The sequence below is a fragment of the Porites lutea genome, chromosome 14 (assembly GCF_958299795.1).
Source record: "Porites lutea chromosome 14, jaPorLute2.1, whole genome shotgun sequence".
Classification (NCBI taxonomy): Eukaryota; Metazoa; Cnidaria; class Anthozoa; order Scleractinia; family Poritidae; genus Porites; species Porites lutea.
The window spans coordinates 11,353,427-11,374,020 of NC_133214.1; the positions used below are offsets into that span (position 1 = coordinate 11,353,427).

Here is a 20,594-nt window from a genome sequence, read left to right on the forward strand (position 1 = left end):
CAACCTGTGCGGTAGTCATCTAACTTAAAACAAACGCCACTGAATCGTAGCCAACAGTTACCAGCGCCGTACAAATGACTTATTGACAAGATCAAGTAAACTACGAGAGAATGACTAGAGAACTGACAATGTGACTAACAATAGACGACTGTTTAACTGTGACAAAATACGGATCGAAACGCACCAATTACTGATTACGAGTCTTCATAGCCAATAACATCACAGCTTAACTGACAGACGACCGATAACATCACAACACAATTGAACAATCAGATCAATAACCAGAGTATAATACCATCAACTGATGTGATACAAGTCACTTTGACTTTGAAGATGACTACTGCACAGGTTGTCGAAATGTCAGTCACTGTCAACAACAACAGTCCTATTCAGGACTACGTTCACCCGGACGATCAAACTCAACCTATTACAGTGTATGTTACTATCAATGAAACTAAATTACTGCAATTGAAAACTTACCCAAGGGAAAAGGCTCTGATCTTCAATGTAGCTACTGAATTTCTCAGCTTCATAGTCACCAAGCTCCACTAAACACAATAATATTGATGTTTTAAAGGTGAGAAATATAAAAAACAATTTTTGTCTGGGCTTACCTGTTTATAATTAATTTTATAAACATATTTTTGAATAATGGGAAAAAGTTAGGATTCTTTGGTGTAAATGAATAAGGGTGCAAGGTAGGTTGAAACTGTGGTACATGGGATTGATGTACATGCATGTAAATACATGTACAACTACTCAGTCACCAAAGATCTGAGAGATATCCCTCACCTTGAGCAGAGTATGATGCAAGTAAAACAGCAGTGTCCTTTCCACATGAGAGGCTGCCTTCAAGAATTTGACTCTTCAGTTGCAAGTAGTAAAGCCTCCTGAAAAAAGCCGAGCAATTAAAATAGGAAATTCAGTGAATAAGGAAAAATGACAATAAACTAGGTTGAAACTGTGTTTTTACCATAACTGAGCAATTTCTCACATGTTGATCAATTGGTGAAGAGAGTTATGTTTGATAAGAGTACACACCATGGAACTGATGTGATGGTGATGCAATTTGTTTTTCTCTCACGTGCACAATTTTCCAAGAAACTTCAACTGATATGGACTTCAAAACTGTCAATGTTATTGTAAAAAGCAAATCTACATCAATTTCCCAGTCTGTACTCTTATCGAGCATAGAAAGATGTCCAAATGTTTAAAAGTTTGCAGTGAAACCAAAGTTTGGAACGTTTTGATATCAATTCTATGGTCAATAAGAGTTACTGAGATCATTGGAAAATTGTTGTTGATTTGTTAATTAACCTGAATTTTATTTTGACCTTACCAGGAAAAGATCTATTCAAGATAATTGAATTACCATGAGCATGCAGATAGATGTATAAAAAGCCAAAGATTTTTCTTCTAATTAACCCACCAAAAGAAAATGGCAGAATGACTCTGAGGTAATGTTCTTACCAGTACATCCGAAATTTAAGAGGAAACATTATTTAAGGGAGATATTTTATGGCACTTTGATTTTTCAACAAAGAAGTATTATTTGAAATGGCCACCATGTGGAGGGCATACTTTTGCCCTCCAACATGGCAGCCAAATCTACTTTTTGCTTACATCTCGTTAAACGTTTGATAGTTATGCTCAGATGTTCTGTAAACGTTACCACGTCATCTTTTCAACATTAATTTTTCCTTGAAGTTTAAGTGCAAAATTGGTGTTCAAAGAGGTAATTCATCATTTTAAAAATCACATTTTGGTCATGTGACCAGCTACAAACTTACTCATTTTTTTAAGAAAATGGTGCTGGTTTGAAAAACCAAATCACTATTATTTTGTTTAGGATATGATCCACTAATCGTTTTTAGTAGGCAAAATCATATAACTTTCATTTTCATAAAAATGATGTCACATGACCTCTTGGTGCAAAATGGTCTATTGTCAGCTTAATTATTACTTATGCCTGTTTTGCACCATGCCCTTCACAATTAATTTTTAGAAAGTGTAAGTTTACCTGGTAGAATTGACCTGAAGTCTTATCCAAGAGGAGTCAGCCACAAAAAAGTGGACTTTAAATTTAAGTTCAGAATTATATAGTCCACTGGCTGCATTCCTTTCCAGCTGCTTCCTGATGGGTTTTTCCAGAACTAACCACCATTCATGTCCTTGCTTGGTTTTGTAAGACAAACCATAGTGTTCAATCTGCGTATTGAATGAAAGTGCATGATGTTTTTAAAAATGCTAGTTATTTGAGAGCTACATGTGTACAGCATTACTTATACCCAAATGTAAACAACACAACATGTAATATTGATTATTACATTAAATAACCGTATAAACAGTAATTAATTACCAAAATTGCCAATTTTGGTAATTACCTTTAAAAGCGGAGCTTCCAAGCATGCTTCATGTGCTTGACAGAACCCCATTGCTATAGACATTAGAAACCTACATAAATGTATTGATGCGAGAAAATTTGGTTGTGACGTAGGACCCGTCAGTAGTACATGTGTGTTTTTGTTTTGCTGGAAAAATTAATTGATGAGGATAAGGCCAAGAAAAATACCGAGAAGACCTTAGAAAACCACAGCAAAATTTCACTCGTCGTCATGCAGCTTGTGGCTAGCACAACAAAAAAACAACACATTACCTAACAAGATAAGAAACGAGAGCAGCTAATTGAGAGTTAGCCGTGAAATTCATCATCAACACTAGTCATTATTGGCAAGAACAACAGTTTAAAACTTAAGGATACTTTGAGCAGCAGAAAAGCAAAGGATTAATATTAGCTGCTGTTATACACCGACTGTCCCTGATAACATACATTTACAGTGTATCACTGTAAGTATTGCAGTTAAATTTTAGTAGGAATTTTTCCCCTTTGGTTACGTTAGGTATCTTTTTTTTAATTCTCTATTTCTTTCCCGGTTTTACTTTCATTGTAATCGCTTTTCTATGTTTTTTTGTTGTTGAAACACATTGAAATTGAATTTAGTCCCGCTTGTGTAAATTGTTCATTGTTTGCTGACACGAAAGCCTTTGCAGCCCTAGCAGCCAATTGGTTAGGAGTAAGGTATTAGAAGTTTATTAATTTCTTTACTCATCATCAGTGTTTTTATTACTTCTTCCACTTTACCTTTGTGAAAATAATACACAAGTGCACAAATTATATACACTTGTTTTTTTTACAGTACAACCCTAGTAACGCAAACTCGGATAACTTAAACTCGCCACTAACTCGAACTAAGTCCTAATTCCCTTGAATTTCATCCACTTTTCAGTTTCACTTTTTTTTTCCTGGATAATTTGAACTGTTGCATGCAGAAAACACTCACTTATGTTTTTCAGACGCTACTTATGGTCGAAGTTGAGTATGAGCGATAGAAATGAGACATCCCTAAAGAGATTGAACGAAAGTATAAAGAAAAAAAACCTTGGAGGGGTTAATTCAAGGGGAAACATGTAATGGATGCTACTCATGCATGACCTTAGTCAGTATAAAAGTAGCTGTGAAGCATAATTTGTAAGAAAATTATTTAGAAACCGTTTTCTTAGATGTTTGACCATTAATTTAGATTTGGATTGAACTGGATTCTTAGAAGCCAATATCTTTTATTAACTCCTTTTAATAACATTAAAATATACTGACAAATTTTGAAATGATTAGTTCAGCTATAGTGATAAATCTTAATATTGTATTGTGGGGGGGTAATAACTAATTTATAGGTAAAGTGGGCCCCCTTAGGCATGCAAAGAGACTTTGATGATTGAATAAAGTTTGTATGTAAGTAACTATGTATGTAACTCGAATTTCCCTAAATCAAACTAAATTTCCTTTCGCTTGATCTAAATTTCACTGAATGTACCCTGATAACTTGATTCAGAATCATGGGGAGTGTAAGCAATTAGCATTTCCTTTTCTTCCCTGCCCTTTCATCCCTCTCATTTCAACTTTCTCAATAAACTTGCATGTAGAAACCCATCTTATGCAGGAAACATATGTAAAGGAGGGGACATCAAACTGATTTCACAGAGTAATTTGTAAACTCTGCTGTCCCCAAATTTATACATGTATAATTGTTAATTTTTAAAATATCATAATTAACAATAATTATTGTGCAAGGGATGTACACTTATTCCACTTGGAACACTTTATTGATTTATTGCTTTGTTGATGGCTATTCACTGGGTTATAACAGGGGCACCAAACAACCATTTCCTCCTACCTGCATAAATTAAAGAGTACTTTTAGATCTCTGGAAATGCATTCTAAGTGGCGTTATAAAATTTGTATCTGTTCAGTCATCATAGGGAAACTTGAGTCTTTTCAAAGTTACAAGGGTTTCAGTATTAGTTTTAGATGCAATTTAATGTGTCACGAAAGTGAGAACTTTTCTGATTCTTCTCTCCATCACATTTTTGGATCTCAAAATTTTACACTTCCTTTTCTCTACAAAAAGCAGCCTAACCTGGGGAGTGAAATGTGAAAATTAAACTTCCGAAAATCTTAGGGAATAGAACGGTCATCTGGAAATTTTTAGCAGTCCTCAATTAATAGAAAATGCTTGGCAATATTTGCTTCTCCAAACAGGTATTTTACGGAAAACAGTCTTTGGGTGCTCTTAGTTATAAGTTACTGTATCTACATTAAACACTTTCACACAGGCTGTATTTAAAGGACTGTACCTACTTTGATAAACTAGCTAGGTTAAAAACCCTTTCAAAGAACACATGTAAGTTTCACTCTGTTCTGTGGAGACTGAGATAATGCAGAATATCAAATCATGTTCCTCCAATTTAGTATCATAGTTTTGTTTACACTCTTTATGGAGCAGTGCTCGACTTTCAGAAAAAAATCTTGGGGCCAACTGGCCCCCAAGTTTTCATTTTTGGTCGCCAGAACAAGTATTCTAGTCACCAAAAATTGTATTTAAGAACTAATGGGATAAAATAAACTTAACATCTTTAACTTAGCCTTAACAGAAAATGAATGGTTTAGACTTCCTCTGAACTTTCTTTCGAATGGTTTTCACTGACGCTCGATTACCAGCCGGTGTTCTGTAAAATGAATCCGCACTCAAGCGTAAATCTCCTCAAACAGGTATTCAACCTTAAGGTTCAGGAAATGGAATACACATTAAAAAAACAAAATTTAGGAATCACAAAAAAACTTATTTGGGTTATGAAAGAACAAAATCTACAAAATTTGTTTTGCGTCCCATGTATTTGCATGTTCAGAACTGAACATCGGTGAAACTTCATCTATTACGCGGTTGCCTAACACATGATCGAAAGTCTCCAGAAAGACCAGAAAGAGGAAACGTTGCTAATGTTTTCGGGCAAAGAAGTTGATTTCGCGAGAAGTCTGTTAGACAAACAGCATGACTTCAACTTTACTTAATTAGAAGTCAGAGAAGAAAAGAAGAAGTCAGAGCTTTTATTTGCGTCGTCACGCTTAACAGAAATTTGCGTAAAGTTGTTTACAAGAATTGCGAAGCTCGAGAAGTAAGCGCCGTTCGTTCTCGATTAGCTTCGATTAGCTTGAGCTTTTATCAGACTAATCTGTTATCGAGTCCGCAATCGAGATACATGTTCGACATAAAGAAATTGTTTTAAATATCGATGCGCTTAAAGTCATTCCCGGAGAAACACGGGACGATCTGTTGAGAATTGCGATCGATTTGTCCGAAAGTCGATTAAAGTCTTCCGTCGAATTCATTCATTTCACAATCCTCTTTCAAGTAAACGTAGATTAGAGTGTTGGAAGAAATCGTTAAAGCCTTTAGACAAATCGTTAAAACATTTAGACAAACCGTTAGAGCGTTTGGGCAAAACGTTAGAGCGTTAGAAAAACCGTTAGCTATCCGTTAGTTGTGTAAAGGATAACAAATTATCATTAGTGTACGTTTACCCAAAGAAGAAAGTCACCTATCTTGGGGGCCAGGTTGGCGACCAGGCGTGAAAATTTAGTCGCCACTGAGTAAAAGCTGGTCGCATTGGCGACCCCACGGGTCGCAACGTCGAGCCCTGTGGAGTTGAACAAAGTCATGGAATTCTCAAAAATGGCCCTAGAATTATGCAATTTGGCAGAGCAAATCTTTGCCCATTTCTCAACCCCTGTCTTTAAGAAGATTTCTAATGCAAATTATACATTTTTTCCAGCAGTGTCAATGGATTGTCATGAACTGGATCATGACAGTAGTTGGGAAAAAACCGTGAGTCTCTAAGTGCTAATTTAATTAAGCTTAATTGACAAGTTAAGTATTTATTTAATCTGGGACCACAGGTTCCCAAAGGCATCGTGTTCACTGATGAGCAATGAACTTCTTTCGCTTTCCGTGTTTTTGTCCCCTGTTAGCTGCTTTTTTAAATTTAAATTATTCAACTGTGGGGGTATATTGGCCACATTCTTTCTTCATTTGGCCATAAATAGCTTAAGTTAACTATAAAATGTTATTGATGAGAACTTGACCAATACTTAAGTACTCAATCATCTTCAGCGAACTATCCTTGCATTCACCTGAGTTTGCATTAATCCGAAGTTTGTGTATATATAACACAAATACGAATACAAATGATGTTTAAGTACAATAGTCACCGCAGATAATAGTAAACTATGCGAAGATGCACGACAAGCGTGGAAACATTCACTGATGATCTATCGCATCGCCACGAAAAAAGCCGATTAATATAAAACTCGGACGGCATGTTTCTCATCTCAGCAAATTTTTCATCAAGTTTAGTGGACTACTGCACATAACACAATATGTTACAAGTCCTTGTAATTAAGGATGGATGACCCTTCAAATAATTTGAAATTACCGCAAATGTAACTAATCAAACCCCGACTTTCGGTATGTAGTTCTAAATCCACTATGAGCTAGAGCACGATCGCGAAATCGAGTTGAAAGCCCTCCCAGCATCGAAACCATAACAGCCCTTTCCAACTGTGATTCTCTTTGTTTTCCACTACACAAGAAAAATTTTGCTATTTCTCTTAAATACTGTTTAGTCACTCTTAAAAGTAACAAGTTCATTCATCGAACGTTTTTTTAGTTAAATTCTTACCTGCGGAAGGCCAAGGTGTTTAGCGACGTTTTCCAAACATTCCAGACCGAGCGCATCTTTGTTTAACGCAACTTCTATATAAGACTGGTTCGGTATTTCAACACGCACGGATATTTCCTTTGCTAACTCATCTTTTGAAGGTTTCGTACATATGCCAAAAGGCATATCTGTCTCCAAACATCAACAAAGGGAGACTACTTTACGTATTTTTCATAACAACGATACAAAATATTCCGAACTTGAAGCTCTCGGTGCTTTGACTTATATCGCTTTACGCTGTGCTGTTCAGACCGAGAAAAGTCTGGTAGCTAGCTACTGGTGTCACATTATCTATTTCCGGTTCCGAGCTTGGGCGTGTATTTGGGCGTGTAGGAAGTCCTTGGGAAGTCACGTATCTCCACTTTTTTCACTCCGGGTTTTCACTATGCTCTATCTTGGGACCTTTCGTTACAACTTGCCTGTTACATTTTAAGTGTGGTTAGTGGTTTTGATTTTAAAGAGTAGAAGAGGAAAAAAGAACAACAACAAGACCCAGCCAAAATATAAACCTACATAAAGGCACTCAGAGGCCTACTTGATTGGATGTCACGCAACATCCAAAAAAACGGCTGGGAGGGAGACTAGGCTTGGGTGGGATATACTAAATTTTGAAAAGGTGTCAATCTCAGGTGCAATAGTTGACACTTTAGAGGGTACTTGCCATAATTAGGTGAAAAGATTCTGGTTAAAGAGAAAAAAACTGAAAATCCCGGCACAATCTACTGATTTATGATGTGTCTCTATGTGAAATCTGTAACCTTTGTCAGATGATACAAAGATTAGACCTCTTTACTTCTTATTTCACCTGTTACAGGTGAATGCAAGAACAACTTCTATTTTTATAGCTAAAGCACTGAAAATGAGAAAATCTCTGGCTTAGAGTCTCATCCTTTAATTTGTGCAACGCTCTCTCCTCCTTACTTTAGTGCGCTCTGAGTCAAAGGAATAGGCCGAGCTGACTATATCGAAGATTACGTGAATTTCGTGCTTGATTTGTTGCTGACTATCAGACGAGGCATGGGTTTTCCCTCTTTCGCAGCCACTGGAGTGAGATCAGCCGTCAGCATGTGAAGGTGCACTATGTAACCATTTTAGACCATGTTTGATCTCACCTGTACCTAGCCCACCCAAACCAATGATAACAGATGGACCATGACACTGGCCCGGCCCAACTACCCTTTCCGAATAATGCCGGAGCCACGGGTTATTTTACGCCGTCCCTTTCAACTGATGTGTATGAAAGATAATTATGGTACTGAATAATTTCAGTGCCCTTTAAGATAGATGTGAAGTAATGTATGCATGTTAAGACACGGAAATAGTCTTTATTGAAATGAGACTTCAAGAAAGGAAATGCGACTATCGATAAAGCAAGAGTAACAAAGAGGACAGAAGTTAATGGAAATGCCGTGCTAAAAAAAAACTGTATGTAACAGCTTCCTGCTCGTAATCTTAATGAGTAAGCCGGAACAGTACTGGATCTAGTAGTCCAAGAGAACAGGAAGCAGTAGCTTAAGCTACGACAACACAGAACAGACCGGAAGGGCAAACCGTATGAGCGAGAATTTGGCTTGTTTTAGCTATGGGTCGGGGAAAAAAATTTTGCAAGAGACTTCGTTACCCGCCACCCGTTACTGAGCAACAAGAAAAACAGCGGTCTGATTGAGGAAAAGCTGTTCAAAGGGTCCAGAATATTCAAGTAATTATAACTTGGTATAAGTGAGCTATCTGCATGACTAAATGAAAATGAAGTACAGGCGTGAAAGTTGATTCTGAACAGTGAAATGGATGTAACTCACCTGGTGGAACACCTGGTGAACATTGGTGGGTATTTGTTTACGAGTAGTTAAGTTAAATGCCTGTTAACTAGGTAGAGTAACTTATTCCACTTCTACATTAAACAAAACATTTTAGTTTCGCAATTCATACCGACACAGTGTCCTTCTATCCCCACCTCTGCCCTTTTTTCAGTGTTATGTAGATCTGAAAAATGGGCCGGTTGACAAAAAATGTCATCTCTTATACAAATATAATTGTGAGAAAAAGAGGTCTTGAATTTTTCTTTATGCTGTCAGGAGCCGATTATGGAAAATCCGACGGTTTGACTTCTGCCAAGGTATTGAGGGTGAACAGCAGCGGAATTAGTCCTCATTGGTTGAACTAATTAAGACAATAGGTGGCTGACTCTTACCCAGTTATTCTCATTGAACCGGCTCTCCCTAGTAGCACGCAGGGGTCGCAGGGTGTGATGGGGAGGAGGAAAGCGAGGAAGAGAGACTCTATTTTCCCTTGCATCATCCTCTGCTACCGACGTGCGCGTTATGCGAACTGGATGAGTCAGGAAGGGTAGAATGTCGGGCAGAGATGGCCATAAAAATCTGTATCAATTACAACAATAGAAAGGAACTGACGTCATATAGAAAATTTCAGATGACATGACCAGTTTATATTATTTACTCTACCCATGAAAACAGGAAAAGGTTCTCCATAATACGTGTAGCAGTTAAACAGCGGAACTAACGAAACAGACAAAGGCGTTTTTGTCGATTCCAGCCTTCGAATTACTAAGAGCCAATACTAATCCTAGTGAATGTCCTACAGTTCACTAAACAGAAGTTGCTCTAGTCCACTCCGTCTGCGGGGTAAGTTATAGGAAAATTATTCTTTCACTGCTGTAGTGATTTCCTGTTGATCATTCTTCGTAGCAAGTTATGCAAGTTATGCAGTCCTACGGAGAACAATTTGAAACAAGGGGAAATTTTTAACATCAAAACTAAAAACACTGACTGTTAGCACGTGTGGAAATATAGCAGCAAAACTGAGATAGTTTATGGTGTGAAATAAGAAAGCACAGCTGAAAAGAATTTTAAAAGAGTAAAAGAATGAATAATCCTCAGCAGGTGTGCCTTAAAAGGCATTGTCCAAAGGATGCCCGCTGTGGGTTTAATTTGTTTCCTACGCCCTTTAAGCTGAGTAGCGAATGTCACTATCAAAACAAACAAAAACTGACACTATAACACTTTTGGCCATAAATATTTTACTTTTTGCAGATCAGTTATTCAACATTATAATTTTTAATTTATTGAAACTATGGGAAAGAGAGAATCGAATGAGCCATAGGTTTTTCACCCTGTCCTTTGTTCACGTACATATATAAACTCGTTTTACAGGAATTAAGAGAAATAGTAATTAAAAAAAGACTGTACAAGAAGTCTAATTCCCAACATTGAACACCTCAGTAAATAAGCAGTGAAAGGAAATTCGATCTCATAAAGAAGGCAAAATTTGTTCGCTATAACGAGATTTCGTTATATCGATGTTCTTTTCGATACTGTGTTTTATTATTACAATGGAACCTCAATATAACGAAGGGTCACGGGACTGGCAAAATGTGTTCATTTCCTTTTCCATTATGATTTTATTATTACTGGGGTAAAGAAAATCGTTCCGGTTAGAGCGAGGACTACGTTATATTCATGAGGTTCCACTGTTCAACCATAAGGTGCGTCGGCTCGAATTATTTTTGATTAGTGAAAGGCCCTTTTAAATGCGTAAATTACAAATTTCCTTACCCTTTCAAATTCAACACAAGAAGTCTCTACACTTTATATACCCAATGCCTGAAAAAGGTACCTCTTTCGTTGGGGGGGGGGGGGGGGAACTCCCCGTATGGGCCATCACAGGGAGTTGACCCCAGAGCACAGTTTCCTAGTTGAGCAAATTTGAAAACGAAAATTTCTAAGATGATAGCATTTGTTACACCACCTGTGCTGCTTGTATCGCACACGGACACTCCCTGTCCTTGTTTGCCATAGCTGTAATACCTCCCTGCATGTACAAACAGATCATGAGCCTACAAAAATGTCTTTACCAGTGTTTACTCGGAAGCTTACAAAAGGCAAATTTGCGCCTTCCTATCAGAAATACGTTCTGCCTTAACATAGGTTGGAATGGTTTTTGTTTCATAAAGTTGATGGAATTGTGGAACCAACGTAACGTTAAATTAAGTGATAACTGTCAGGTGAAGCTGAAACTTGCGGGTATGAAGCTGATAACTTCACATCGATTTAACTAACATACTTTTAATTTTGTAAATATTGTTGGGTTTTATTTTATTACTAACTCACAACGTGTAGCAACTAACTGCTAGATGGAAGATGCAGGCGGACCGCAGGAGAGTTCTAGAAGCTGCCTCTGTCGATGAGGGGAGCAGCAATCACCTAAAATCACCTGTTGTTGAAAACTCCTCTTGCGTGAGAGCTGAAACATCCGAATATTCTTCAAGCGACATTTCTGGGATCATTCCGCTTATAGATGGCCTCACCGGTAAGTAAATTATTCTCTTGCGATCGACTTTACATTTGTTCACAGTGAAAGAACATATATTATGGACGTTCAGGTTCTTAAGAGCTGAATTAGCCGCTAAACTAAGGAGCCGGCATGCGTGACAGAGAGCTTTCAAGTGCTCAAACTCTGCAGATAGGATTTGTGGTAAACGGACTTTAGGGTTGTATGACTGTAGACTCTATGATGCTTTGGTCTGTTTAGTTGCTCTTGTGAGATCCTATGCAACCTACATCCATGAATACCACGATCCATCTAATTTAAGAGTATATGTCGAGTTTATAAAGTATACACACTTAACGGTTTACCGAAGTAAGGCGAGTCGACGGGATCAAAGGAAACCACGACAACAATCTTCATCCCAATTAGGCAAATGAATTAAAATCCGTTGATCTTGACGAATATTCATTCAAAGTACTCCGCTGGTATATTTAGTAGGGATCATTAGGTAAGCTGCATGTAATTTGAAGATAGTGTCCGAGAAACACAATTATAAAACCTAAAGATGAATTTGATGAGAATCTCAGCATGAGGTGGGTATGAGCTCTATGGGAGACGATGCTTTTTTGTCACTGTTTCAATTATTGCACACAAAAATAATAGCTTACACGATGGAAACTTTAGCTGAAATGAGAGTGGACCACTGCACAAAGGTTTCCGCGTGTACCAGAACCTTCAAAGGCAGCGTAGATAAATTGTAAATCGTCATTTGACGTTAAGCAAAGGTCATTATGTTATAACACGCTTATTCTTTAAGGCATAGCGGATAGGATCAAAAGAGAAACTGAATTCTATTCTACGATCGTTGAAGTGGTATTTCCAAATCATCCCTTCTTTTATGACGATGCGATTGCCTCGACATGGCTGAATAAGACGTTTTTTCCACGCTTTCACCGACTAGTACTCCTTTTAGTTATGTCTTCGTCATTGGCCTGATAGTCTGCATCCTTTGTAGTAGATTCAGAAAGATCCAGTTACTGATTTTTTAAATCCACACATGATTAGCAGATAACTGTGATTTTTCATTCTCAAACTCAATCACCCAAATGGAAACACTTCATAGTTTAGCCACAAACAGTCCTATGTTTTAGAGGGACTGAAAATATAATCCTGACTCTAATATTATCCACAATTATTTTGTCAGGAAATTGAATGGAAATGGCAGAGTTTTTTTACTTCAAGTAATATGTCAAGCATGAGACGCAGTGTTTCATCACCAGATGAAACCGACTGAGAAGAGAGATGAAAATACGACGTGCAGTAATATCAAGCATTCGACACAGTGTTTCATCACCAAATGAAACACCTCGAAGTTCGTCAAAAATACTCGGCTGCGCGTTTCCCTTCTCGGTGTTTCCTCTGTTGATGAAACACTGCATCTCATGCTTGACATTTTACATGAATGTCGTAAACTGGATGAACACTTCTATAAATATTTCGTGTTCAGCAAAGTAATTTCAGACCCAGACACCACGATGAACCTTATCTCAGAACTACAATGTAGATCATTCACGTAAAGGGCGCTTAATCTGGCAAACCCATCACATTATGCACCCATCGATGTCTTGGCTTTCGTTTTTAGCTCGATCATTTTAAGCGAAATGAAAACTTAGCAATCAGAAAGAAGGAAAACGTGTTATATATTGACCAGTGTTTATTTTCGTTAAGCTTCTTATCTCAGTAATGGTACTGAATTCCCTGCTCTCAACGACAAAAGCCCCTGTGAACTACGCCAGTACAGTAGCCTCAAGTACGACACACAGTAAAACGTTTCCAACGACAAAGAAAGATAAAGACAAGAAGTTTAGCATAATAACGCCATCAGCATGGGTGGATATTCGCTTGGTGAACAGAAAAGGGATAAATCTGGTCTTGTTTGCAAATGGCACTGTAGCTGGTACTTGGAATAACTCTCTCACAAAAGTCTTTGGTATGTGCCAGTAAACCTATTACATTGTATTAACATATACATGAAAAAGATAATTTGTTGAACATGATTTTGATAAACCTACACCCTTTTAAAGCGCAACAGCACGTCCTCACAAATGAAGTGTCCTACGACCAAGTTATTAGCTGTTGTCACACTACAGACTACCTAGGTAAACTCGACTTGTTGACAGTTTAGCTAGGGAAACTTGATTTTTTTCCCTGGGTAACTTACCACGGGGAAATTTTATCGTCTAGGGCATGGATATGTCTCGAGAACACTAGACTTTCCCTTGACAGCTACCCCAAAGCGATAGCTTGGGAAAAATGAAATACTGAGGTTGCTAGCCAATAGACGCTCATCGGTGATGGTCTTGATGACAGAACCAAACACAGCTCACGTGGTGAAAGAAATTTTGGGGGCACGAGTCGTCTACGTCTTCACCTGTCTTCACCTTGCACGTTGAATTAGCGTAGAAATAACAGCGAGATAAAAGAAAAAAGTCTCTTTGATATAGGCTAGATCCCTGCACATCTTGCCTTCTTGAATTTACGCTCCAAAAAATTCAACTTTGCGTGAAAACCTTCGGAGCCGATATCAGTAGTGTGGAGGATGGAGGATGGAGGATGGTGCTTGTTCCCCCCTTCGTGAAGTATAAAATGGCATCTAAAAATTTTTGGAAAAATATAATTGTAATTTCGAAACGGTTTAACTTGCCTTAGGATGACGGAACAGATACAAATTCCATAGCGCTGCTTAGAATGAATTTCTAGAGATCTAAAACTACTTTGGCTGGCCTAAAAAATGTTTTCAACGTATTTAGGAGGGAACCAGAACTAGTAGTCCAATTTTAATTCCGCTGAGTTTAAGAAGACGTGACCAGGCAGCTGCGGTTTTCGAAAAAAACAAAAGAGTGACTAACTTGAATCTAATCTTTATTTTCAGGTCTCTTTCGTATTCAGTCTCACGGTCCAAGCTTAGTGAAGCTGAAAAGTTTAAAGACAAAGAAATACATTGCAATAAACAGCTTAGGAAAAATTTACTCCACGGTAATAATCATTAAACTGGACATCATTAAGGTTTCTCTTAATAATATGTGCTCTTTTTAAAACATTGTTTCCAACCTCGCAGTTAGGGTTTCATCTTAAATCCTGAGAGAGGGAGAGAGCTGGGAGCGCTGCAAACTAGATTTAGCTTTTTGTTTGTTTTTTTTTTGGAGGGGGGGGGGGAGGGGGGGATCTGTGACAGAGAATATTTGCATATGGCTGAATCCTTGGTTTGCCTTAGTTATATTGGTCGATGTCACCTTGCATGGGAAACTGGATATTGCGTCACTCATCACCGACTTTTGGGCGCAGGTTACACCGTAAAAATTGCATAACGTCTGAACATGTTGGCTACGAGCATACAGCTTTTCTAGCGTGCTATCAAAATACAGTGAAACCTCTATCAAGCGGACACCTTCGGGACCTTTCCAAGTGTCCACTTAATAGAGTTTGTAAAATTTGCGGACTGTTTGTGATAAAGTTCCAAAGAACTTTTAGGTGAACTTTGATGGCGGATGACAATCATACGGCCGGACATCAGTCTAATCTACAGTTTATTGACAGCTAAATGTATTGATTTATCCTTATTAATCGACTACAGTTCGTATTTCAAGAACGTAATCCAATACTAGTATTGTCCATTCAGTCCGGTGTCCGCTTAACAGAGGTCTTAACAAAAGAAGTAAGCCAAGTACAATTTATTTTAGTGTCCGCGTCCGCTTAATAGGGATTCTTTATAAAGGAAAATATAAGACATTAATTTCGGGACCCTGCTTAGTGTCCGCTTAATAGAGGTTTCACTGTATTGCGAACGGAATCTCAGTAACGCAAAGGTATATCCTTGAATTCCTAGCCTGTGAACAGGCTCTCTGTTTGGGGAAAAATAGTGAGGAAAGGGAAGGGAAAGGGAGGGAGAGAACTCGTATAGTACTTATTTCAACTGTAGCTTTCCCCTCGGCAACTTTTTAGAACAGGGAATAAAGTATTTTCCAATTATTTTACTGACGGTTTTACTAACAAAAACGTTGTATGTACATTTGAATCAGTTTGCTGTGAGGAGAAGGGAGAATTCGATTTGACGGTGCGATTGTTTTTTAGGGTATTTTGTCCAATCAAGAAGCGTTGCTAGTACATGAAAAGGAAGAAAATCATTTCTATTCATTCAGTTCGTACTTATACCCAACTGAACGTACAAATGTGACAAAGAGATGGCTTCTAGCAATTGGCTCAAAAGGACGAATAAGGAATGCTACTAGAGTGTCGCAACGACACAAATCCCATCAGTTTCAAATTATTGAAATTCGAAAGGATGCCAGTCAAAGAGAACCAACGTTTGCGGACTTGGATGCGATATTCCGAGACTTGAATAAAGGCAAAGAACAGTAACAGCGTAAGCGAGCTGCGAGTTCAATTTGGAAAACCAACTTTGGATCTTGGAGAACTGGCTTAAACAAACGCTTGGAGAGGTTTGAAATGCGAAGTGTAAGGCTGAGGGCAACGTACAACTACCAAACTGAAAACGAGACGAGGACAAATGGAAAAAGATAGAATTCTTACGTTTATCGCATATCACTGTTAAACCGTGCACAAATAAAGATCATGGAAATAGGGCTTGTGTGGAGTGAAAAAGAGGTTGACCAGGTATATAGCCGACGCCCTAAGTTAGATGCCGACAAAAGCACTATAAAAGCACGACGTCTGAATCAAAGTTCGACGCGGCAGTGATTCAAAAGTTGTCCTTATGCCATGTACATACATACATACATACTTTATTTGTCATGTAGGTCAGTAAAAAAGGCAGCTAAAGAGCTGATGTGGACCTACAAACTAAAAAGTATCTACAAAAAAGTAAACAATAATATTAACAAACCAATGAATTATTTACAATGAGTAAAGAAAAATAAAAAAATACCTAGCAAGATAAACTGAACAGTTAATTGACTGTTGCCTTAATATATATAATTTACAATATCTTTATTTATTCCCTGCAACCCATTAAATGTTATTTTATCTAAAATGCCAGATTTTTCTTTAAGAGCAGATTTAAAAGAACCAATATTGGGTTTGCTCTTTAAGTACATGGGTAAGTTATTCCATAAAATAGACGCACGATGAAAGAAGGAAGATCGAAGGAAGTCACTTTTAGGGCAACGCACGTATAGTTTCAGACTGTCCCTGAGATTTCTTAATGGAGAATGTTTAATAAATAGAGAATTTATACCAGCCGGAGCCCTGTTGTAAAATGCTTGATAAGATATGGTTGCAATCCTCTTTTTGTACATGTATGATAAAGACTTCCATTTTGTCGCTGCCAGGACCTCAGTGCTAAGAGTAGAATTCTTTATGTTAAAAATAAATCTCGCTGCTCCGATGTGAATGTCCTCCAGGGTCTGAAGAGATTTTGAAGATCCCCATAATGCAATTGGTATAGGTAATAGCATGATTTGTAGTGATATTTGGCATAAATACCACGAGTAATATTTCAAAATTGTTATACGTAATTTCACGAGCCGTTAGGCGAGTGAAATTTGAGACAATTTTGGAATACCACGAGTGGTATTTATGCCAAATATCAAGTACAAATCATGCTATGATTTGTTTATACTACTACCCGGGAAAGGTTTGTAATTTTCACATGTAGGTATTTCAAATTAAGGTGAAATACCACTGCTCTAAGCCAATCAAATTGCAGAAATTTCTCATGTAGTAGTATAAAATACGTAATACTTGGAATGATACCTTTGAAATAAATTGACTCTAACATGCGACTGTCGAGACCTTTTAAGTGTTTCAGTTTCTTCACTCTTGCTGAAAAACGTTTGCTCAAGGATTTGATATGTGGCGACCAGGAGAGTTTATTGTCGATTTGAATCCCTAAACATGTAGATTTAGAAACAAAGGACAACTCCTTTTGCCCTAAACATATTTTCTGTAAGGGCCCGATGAATTTTGATTTAGATAACAACATCAATTCGGTTTTTGCAGGATGAATAGTCATGAAGTTATCCTTAGCCCATTTGTTTAAGTCGGCGATCGCCTCCTGAATTTTAGATAAGACTTCATCAACAGTATTTCCAATACAAAAAACTGTGGTATCATCCGCAAACATTTCAACAGAAGCATTCGTTGTGGCTTCAGGTAAATCATTTGAGTAAATACTGTAAAATCTGGGACCGAGTAAAGACCCCTGAGGCACACCAGTATCTATTTCCAACAATTCTGAGTTAGAACCATTTACAGTTACAAATTGTTTACGAATTTCGAGGTAATTTAGGATCCAATCGTAAAAGGAGCCACTAATGCCTATAGAGTGTAATTTATCCATGAGAACTGTATGGTTGACGCAATCAAACGCTTTCTGAAAGTCAATGAAGACTACGGCAATAACCTTGCTTTCATCCAGGGCCAAACGCCATAGTTCTGTTAGTGAGAGTAAAAGAAGTTCAGGTGAGCCTCCTTTTCTGAAGCCCCATTGATTCAAAGAGATTTGATTGTTGCCATATAAGAAGTTGTCAAGTTGTTGGCTTACAACATTCTCTAATAGCTTGCCCGGAATGCTGAGAAGGGAGATCGGCCTGTAATTTCCGCAGTCGAGAGTGCTCCCTTTCTTGTGAAGACATTTCACCTGTGCCTGCTTCCACTGGCTTGGGAATTTGCATTCCAAAATACTTCTTTGAGCCAGTGGCATAAAGCAGTCCAAAAATACATCTCCAATAAGGCGCAGTCCCCTGCTTGAAATATCATCAGGTCCACTTACCTTTCCAGGTTTCAAACATTCAGAGAAGATTTCAGAAGATCTTTGTTAAGGGCTATGTTAGAGAGAGAAAGAGCAGGGATTTCACTGTTATTTCTTGCAGACTGACAAGGAGAGTTTATTAAAGAGTCTTGGATTGATTTCGAAAGAAATTTTCCAACATTGACAAAAAGAAATTTAAAGCATTGGCCTTTGATGTGTCGTCTGAATGAATAACTCCAGAACTATTTTTAATTGGACCGATATTTGTAGTTGTTAGCTTTCCCTCAAAAGATCTTACGGTCTTCCAAAAATCTTTAGCAGAGGTTGTCTCGTCAAATTTTGATAGCCAGTAATTTGACTCTGCTAATCTAAGGAGATTAGTGCAGTGATTTCTTGCCTTCTTATAATCTGTCCAGGCTTGTGAGCCCTTCGGTGTTTGTTGCGCTTTAAGAAGCAGTTTATAGCGTTTATTTAGCTCTTTACGTATGGATGAGTTCATCCAAGGTAGGTTTCCTCTTCTTATCTTTACTTGTCGAGCGTGAACATGAGATTTCATGATATCCCTGTATAAACACTCCCAAGCCCAAGTAGCATCGTCCAGGTCGTCAAAGACATTGCAGATACTCCATGGGGCAGCAGCAAAGTCCGTTTTTAATGAGTCAGGATCTACTTTTTTGTAATCATAGACTGTTTTGAGCGTTGGTTTCTGACGTTTCCTTTTGAGATTTATGACTGCATATATTAAGTGGTGATCTGAAATTCCCAAGTCACAAACACCCTGGTGAGAAATTTTTGAAATGTCAGAACAGATTATCAGATCAATTAGCGTTGCGGAGGAGTCAGTGATCCTTGTTGCTTTGTTGATAACATTCTTTAGATTAAATTTATTCAAAAGTTGACGGAATTTCCAGATTGAAGAACCTGTGTCCTGAGCTTTTGGCAACAGATTAAAATTGAAGTCCCCCAGTAAAATTATATTAGTTCGTTTTATCCGTATGCGATCCAAAGTAGAAGAAAATTGGTTTAAGAACGTAATATTATCAGGTGGGCGATACATAGAAGCAACTAGAAGTCTCTGAGACGCTACCGTAATGTCAATCCAGGCAGCCATGTCGAACTAAATTCAAGTGTGTGTGTGTGTGTGTTATTACAGTCTGCCAACATACGATTGGATAAATTGTCTTTGAGACAATTCTACTCCATTTTTTAGTGATCAGACTGCATAACAGATTGAAACAACTGGTGTAACCAACCTCCACTAATCTTAAGGTAATCTTAGGTAATAGCGTCATTTCGTTGCTATGACAACTCCAATGCCGTTGCAACCCTGATCATAACAAATTTTCATCTTTATCTAATACAACTGTGGTGGCAATTTTTCCAAAACTTTGTTTATGGCGACGTAGTTTATGCTCAAACTTGGGAGGTATTGGCCCCGAAAAACTGTATCGAGCCACCTTAAGAAACTTTTGGGAATCCAAAGTGAAGACTGGAAGTTCATAGAGCACACTATGGTTCAATTCGAAAATGATTAATTCTACTCCATTTTTTAGTGATTAGACTCCATAACAGACTGAAACGACTGGTGTAACCAACCTCCAGTAATCGTAAGAAACTTTTGGGAATCCAAAGTGAAGAATGGAAGTTTAGAGAGCACATTATGGTTCAATTCGAAATGATCAAAACAAATCCATGACAAAAATAAAACAAGTTAAAATAAATATTCTAAACGCGTTAAGGACGATTACTTGAATGGCCATAATGTGCTCTACTTTGTGAACTTTTATACCTTCTATACATATCTAGCGTTAAGCGCGACTTGTGTGATTTAAATTTAGCTAGATCTTCTTCCCGGTAAAACGAGAAAGATGGCTTATTCTCGTCCTGCCTAATAAAGATCCTTCCATTATATGTCCAAATCAATTGACTTCCATTTAAGTTTCTTTTTCACTTTGTTGACATCACCGAAGACCTTTTTCTTGAATGGAGTGAGTGACTCAGATATGAATACATCGGCTTGGGATGACAGGTTGAGGGTTTTGCCTTGTTCATCGCATGTCATCGCCAATTTTCTTCTGTTACAACAGAATTTGTTTCTGACACCGCGGCGGGTTATTCCCGGTAATTCCCCTTTAATGGCACTCCTGTAAGACTCCCATAAGGCTGCCAATTGATGTGACAATGGCTTCCGCCGAACAGTCCTCGTTTGCCATAGGCTCCCGTCATCTCTAGGCAGTCTCGCCTCAGGCATTGCGTGATCTCTTCACCCTCAACAGATGTATCTTTCTTTAACCTTAAGCTTAAGATCCCTAAGTACATTGTCAGCTTTTAAAAAAGCAGTCCGCCAGCTAAGGTTCTAGCTAATTCTCCATAATATCTATATTCTATTATGTAATTAGGCTTTTCATTGTAAATAGCTATATTATGT

At 37.9% G+C, this 20,594-nt stretch overlaps 2 protein-coding genes across 2 annotated transcripts in view; one reads left to right on the plus strand and one right to left on the minus strand.

Annotated features, from left to right (window-relative positions):
* Positions 1 to 7,355, minus strand: part of LOC140924381 (tyrosine-protein phosphatase non-receptor type 21-like) — a 45,682-nt gene extending 38,327 nt beyond the window's left edge. Inside the window, exons 1-4 of the mRNA XM_073374414.1 lie at positions 7,075 to 7,355; positions 2,021 to 2,208; positions 793 to 890; positions 481 to 548 (exon numbers count right to left, since the gene is read on the minus strand). Of these exons, the coding sequence (XP_073230515.1) occupies positions 481 to 548; positions 793 to 890; positions 2,021 to 2,208; positions 7,075 to 7,239 (519 nt within the window). The 5' untranslated portion in view covers positions 7,240 to 7,355. The remainder of the gene's footprint in view (positions 1 to 480; positions 549 to 792; positions 891 to 2,020; positions 2,209 to 7,074) is intronic.
* Positions 7,356 to 11,319: 3,964 nt separating this feature from the next.
* LOC140923870 (fibroblast growth factor 13-like) lies at positions 11,320 to 16,043 on the plus strand. Its single transcript, XM_073373879.1, has 4 exons — positions 11,320 to 11,439; positions 13,126 to 13,387; positions 14,330 to 14,433; positions 15,529 to 16,043. The coding sequence occupies exons 1-4, from the start codon at positions 11,428 to 11,430 to the stop codon at positions 15,814 to 15,816; spliced, it is 666 nt and encodes a 221-aa protein (XP_073229980.1). The 5' UTR covers positions 11,320 to 11,427; the 3' UTR covers positions 15,817 to 16,043.
* The last annotated feature ends 4,551 nt before the right edge of the window (positions 16,044 to 20,594 follow it).